Below are 6,000 nucleotides of genomic sequence, written 5' to 3'. Positions count from 1 at the left end.
GTGCCATTTTTCTTTTTCCTTAGCCCTGGACTTAGTTCACGTCTTCCATTCATCCACTGACCTAGAGTTCTTCCTGATGTAGAACCCATTCTATCGTCAGAACTGCGAACAGGAAGATTCTGTGGACTTGGCCTATCAGAGAGGCCTAGAAGGTTCTGCTTTATGATGTTCAGAAGATAAGGATGGTCCTCTTCCAGTCAAGCAGTCTCTGCCTGTTTCCCTCATAAGCTACCAAAATGCCTATGAACGCTCTTCCAACGGCTATTCTGGCTCACATGGTAGCCGTTAACAACGTGCCTCCTCCTCCGCTTCGCAACATACCAGGCAAGTGACACATTTATAAAGGTCCCATGTTTTTGTTACTGTGTTCAGTGGTGCTTACTTCATTGTGAGAAATCAGGATTTGAAAATCAGTAGAAATACAGAGACTTGCTCTTACTGTCTAGTAATGGAAGAGCATAGTTTATAGGTCTGGTTTATCTAGTTGTGTCTATTTCAATAATTTAGGTCTGGAATACTGGTGGTTTTTTTTTTTTTTTGTAAAATGAGGGTTTTGATGAGATTTTAGAAATTAAACAATGTGCTCCTTCCATATAAATATATAAATACTTTTAAGGAGGAGAGAAAAATGGAATCCATTTGAGATAACAGGAAATGACAGGCATCTGCTTCTGGAAAACCTTGTGTTCTCTGCAATGAGTTCTGCTGTTCTGAGTACATTTCCCCTAGAGAATTCTCATTTTAAGTTTATAAGGTGAGAAAGGTAATTTCCATTCTTCTGAGTAAAATATATGTCTATTTTCCTTTTGATTTATCATGTCATAGAATTTATAAATACAGAATTAAATGTTTTGAAATTTAGGCTTTGAACAGTATTTATTGTATGTAGTCAATGTATGCTCAGGATGTTGTTCTAAGGTAGTATGTCGGGCCATAGCTGTGCAACTCTTGGATCTGTTGGACAGAGAACTTAATAGTAACAGGCAATAATGTCTGCATTGAAATTACAAACAACCTTAGATAACATAGGAAATACTTATGACTCAAAGCTCAATAAGGAGTTACTTCTAGTATTTTCTTCTATCTTCCTGTGAGAGTTAACTTCTAAATAAAGTTTAAAATTTCAAGGTCATCATTTCCAGAGAAAAGATATAAAAACAGAGGCTTATAACTTTTGAAGGAGTATACTATATGCATGCGTATATATGTGTGTCTATATATCAACACGTGTAAAAATATTAAATATATATTATACAAAATTCTTACAATTAATTATATAAATTAATAAATATATATTTGTTATTTGATATATTTATTCCCAGAGTAAAAGTATTCATAGATGGATTCAAAATTTTCTGTGTCTATTTAAGCGGAAGTATATACTCAAGCAATTTTGTCCCTATCAGGTTTTATTTGTGAAAAAATAAATTGACCTAAGAAATTTTTTTATCAGACCAGAAAGCATGATAGTTGTGAGTTAAAAGATCAAATTAATTTAGAATCAAATGGGATGAGATGTTGCTGCCCTCTGCAGACTCTTCCAAGGACACTTGACTTCTGTGAAGTGATTAAAAGATGAGAAATTGGCAGTAATTTAGATCTCAGAGCCGAATGGAGCATAATAGAGAGCAGCAGACAGCAGCACTCCTGGATTTCTCGGTAGAGGTCCTTGGTGGATGCTCTGTGCCTGTGACTGTCCTTTTGAGATGTGTCCCGCTTAATGGCTCGGGCTTTGTGTGAACTCTAGCAAGTCTACAGTTTTCCTTGGCACATTTTTCCTTGTCACAGCTGAAGCAATAATCTCGTGAAACCCGAGAGTGGCAATTCTCTATCTGTACAGTGACTTAACCTGTTCCACATGGGAGCTGTAAACGTGCAACGTACATAAACTGGGATGCTTGGTTAGATACCTACAACATCCACCCACTATACACACCTTTCTTTGTTTGCTTTGAATTTGGTCAGTAAAATTAGACTTCGGGGTGCGTATTTGCTTTCTTTTCAAATATGTTCACATGAATAACATTTACTGAACACTTTCTACTTACAATGCATAAATACTTTCCATGTTGTATTGTTTCATTTATTTCTCACAAAACCCTTGTGATGTCTGTAGTAGGCAGAGCAATACCCAGCGATGGTATCCATACCCTGAATTCCAGAAACTTTGAATATGCTAAGATGCTGACAAAGCAAGGGAGTTTTTATGTCTACAGGTAGATTTAAGGCAGTTAAATCGGCTGCTGCTGATTGGAGAGAACATCAGACACAACAGTGCTTATTGAAATCATAAAGACTTATCAGAAAAAGGAGACGTGAAAAAGACTTGACTAGCCATTAGCTTGAAAATGAGGGAAGACATAAGACAGGAAGGCATCTGGACAGTGTCAAGAAGCTAGAAAAGGCAGTTGTGAATTCTTTTCTATGGTCTCAGGAGCACCATCATCCTGCTGATAACTTGATGCTATCTCAATGAAATCACTTCAGACTTGTGATTTCCAGAATTGCAACACAACACATCTATGTTTCAAAGCTGTTTCTGGTAATTGCTTGCAAGGGAAAGAAAAAAGGAATACAAGCTCTCTCTCATAATCAAAGGTAAAGAGGCTTACATATCATACAGTCAGAGTCACAGTTGGGAAGGGATTGGGTCTACTCAGAATATCCCCCATGTAAATAAAAGAACACTACTCAGAAAAACAACAAACAGCAGCATAGCCTTTAAAGACATCAGTTTCTTTTGTCATTTTGTCTGCTAACTTTCTGATGCAAGGGACTCCACATAGCACTGATCTGGTTGTTGTTGCTTCTGAAATTATGATTTCCAGACAGTATACACAGGTCAGGCTACTGATTCGGTTTCTGGCATTCTATAAGCTCCTGCTTTTGACTCAGGCAGGATTCTTAACAGCTCGATAACCCCAGGAACGGGATTGATTTTTTTTTTTTTTTTTTTGGTTTTTCGAGACAGGGTTTCTCTGCAGCTTTTTTTAGAGCCTGTCCTGGAACTAGCTCTTGTAGACCAGGTTGGCCAAAGGAGTATTTTTCACATTTTATTCTAACCTTGCAGTTAGAAGAGCATAGAGTGGTTTTTCCACATAAGTGTAATAATGGTTGTTGAGGACTCTCACTGATTCACTATTATAACTTGATTTCTTCAAACAACGGAAGGAAGGGAAAGAGTGTTAGTGGAATGTAGGAGTCCACCTTCACCCTTGCCCTTAGGAGTATGGTCTAGTGAGCTTTGTTTCATTAATATGATGGTCCTCTATTTTCCTCACATTACTTAGGCTTTTATTTCTGAACAAAAATTAAAAATAGATTGTACACTTTAACTACTAGATCATCCTGGAGGGGTTAACAAGTGGCACTGAGATTTGCTAGGTTGCAAAGTTTGCAAGACATTAGTGGGTGTATAGTACTGGTTCTCACTTCTTAGGATATAAAAGAGAAATAAAAGAGTTCAAGAATGCAGACCCTTAAGGGAATTCGGAAGTAAGGTAGAACTCTTAAGTGAATGGTTTTGTCTGCTCTCTTCCGTCTTATAGGGGGCATTCACTGAAAGCCTGGAAATAACATGCTGCCGTTCCTAAGACTTCAGGGCATTTTCTGTATTTTGAGAGTTCTTTAGTAGTTAAATATGAAAGGAGTCTTAAAAACACGTATTTAGAAAAGTAAATGTGGCACCATTTAAATGTCTTAAACTATTCAAACCTCTAGAGGCACTAGTGTAGGGGAGAGCAAGTGCAGTAGAGGAGAAAACCATAGAAGTGTATTGTAATACCTAAAGAAACAACATCAAAAAGATAATTGAATATAAAAGAAGCCAAGTTCCAAGAAATAAAAAAATAAAAGATGGTTGAATATATTTGTGTTTCTCTATATTTGTAGAAACAGTAAATATGGAAAATTCCAGGAAAAAACTCAGGGAACAAGGCATTGAAAGATTTTAAAAATTATTTTTCAGAGCAAAAGTCACTGTTTGTTGTTAATACCATGGAGAAAAATTGGATGTTTCATTGGAAAACAAAAACAAACAAAAGAAAAACAAAAAAGGAAGCAGGGCAATGTGGCACAGACCTCTAATCCCAGCTCTGTAGCATTGAAGAGAAAAGGCAAAATGATATGTCTGGACTACACCTCAAGGCCTTGTTAAAAATATTTTTCTAAAATTATAATTCTCACAACTATCTCAATATATACATACCTTGGTTAGACAAATTTGAGTGGATTTTTAATATAAAAGTTTGTTTTTGAGAATTTTTTATTGGAATACTATATTTCTATCATTCCTTGAACTCTTCATATCTTCTCCCTTTTTCCTAAATTTATGATCTCCTAATGATTATTATTGTTTTACACACACACACACACACACACACACACACAAACACCAAGACCAAAAACAGTCAAATAACTACAAAACCCAGTGAATCCATTTAGTATTGTTCCTTTGTACTTGTGTTATAGGGTTGAACACTTTGATTGGTTACCCTATCAGTGCTCATCCCTCTGGGTTGGACATATGAGTTTATGAAGTAAACTAGAAAATTTACTCTCAAAAAATGAGTTAAACTGTAGTTATTAGAGGAGAGTCTACAACCTCTAATTTACTAAACTAGCATAACCCCCAATAACAACCTATAAACATGAGTTTATGCACAGACAAGCACAGTTTTCATCTCTCATCATAGAAATTTCAGTTTGAAACAGACAAAGACAACTGAGGAAAATCACAACCAAAGTGCGGAGTTTAGTTCCAAGGGACTCATCTGCAAATATTTATGCACTTTAGGTTCAGGGAACATTACGGAAGACAGGGCAGAAAGGTTGTAAAAACTTGACAATCCAGGGGTTTGCTGTGAGATGGAGTTGAATCCCTGTACGTCTTCGTGTCGGGGTGGGGCCTTGCGAAATTTCTTCCTCCAGCTTAGCATGTCAATAATGTGTTATGATTATGCAGATGGTTTTTAGGCTGCCATATTGCTGAGATTTCTTCGGTGAAACTTCTCTATCATATATAGAAGATGCTCTCTTGCAGCAGACATCTCAGTCTATCACTCTTAGAACCTTTAGGTATGCACTTTCTTGATTTTTCTCCAAGTCTTGGGTTTATGGGTTGCATTGGAAATATATCGCTTGGTATTGGGCACCCAGTGAGCACTTATTCTCTGCATTTGATAGTTGTGGATCTGTAGCAATCTCCACCTGCTTCTAAGACCAAGAAGATTTTATGATGCGTGAGACCTACTCTTATCTGTTGGTATATAGAAGAGTGAGTGGCTTTTATAAATTAAATTCTATGAATCCAGGTGGAGCACAGTTATGCCTGAACAGTAAGTGGTGAAGTAATTGAAAATCTTTTCAAATCAAATTTGTTTACTATGTGTCAGTCTGAGTCTCTCTGAGGAATGATACTGTTCTGTCCTCAGTCTACCTCGCAAATTAGAATTCTTAGTACTACTGTAATGTCAGCCACTCATCCAAGTGGATACAGCCTCTGTCTGTCACTGAACTAACCAGGTACTCAACAGGAACTTATTTTGTGGAATGATGAAAGAAATTTAGTCACATTAATTTCTACTCTTGAGGGTTCTACTGTTCTCCAAATCATAGGTTACAATTCATTGTCTAGAATCTGGTATTTATATCTTTCATGATGCGGCCAAAAATCTATCATTGTGTCATAATGATAATAATGATATAAAAATAAAATGATTCTATAGTGAAAATAATGATTACCATCCCTAAAAATCTATCAATACTGATCTTTGGGAAGTGATGATGATGGGTCAAGCATAAGGAGAATTCTTAGCCTTAATTAGACAGTCAAATGCTCACAAGAGTGGTATATCGGTACAGGAGAATGGAGAAAGCACTCCAGCACACAGACTTCCTTAGACAATGGCTTCTCAAGATGATGAACTTGAACCTATAGGCAAAAATAAATGTTTTCCCCATTCCCAAAGTTTGTTGTTGTTGTGTTTTGTTTGTTTCTGT

The 6,000-nt window shown here is 36.5% G+C and overlaps 1 protein-coding gene across 1 annotated transcript in view; it reads left to right on the top strand.

Annotated features, from left to right (window-relative positions):
* Nucleotides 1-236: 236 nt before the first annotated feature.
* Nucleotides 237-6,000, top strand: part of Cnbd1 (cyclic nucleotide binding domain containing 1) — a 236,546-nt gene continuing 230,782 nt past the window's right edge. The window contains exon 1 of the mRNA XM_038346935.1: nt 237-324. Coding sequence (XP_038202863.1) covers nt 237-324 — 88 coding nt within the window. The remainder of the gene's footprint in view (nt 325-6,000) is intronic.

The sequence above is a fragment of the Arvicola amphibius genome, chromosome 11, assembly GCF_903992535.2.
Source record: "Arvicola amphibius chromosome 11, mArvAmp1.2, whole genome shotgun sequence".
NCBI lineage: Eukaryota > Metazoa > Chordata > Mammalia > Rodentia > Cricetidae > Arvicola > Arvicola amphibius.
The sequence above is the reverse complement of the archived record's forward strand: the minus strand, read 5'-3'. Positions and strand labels throughout refer to the sequence as shown.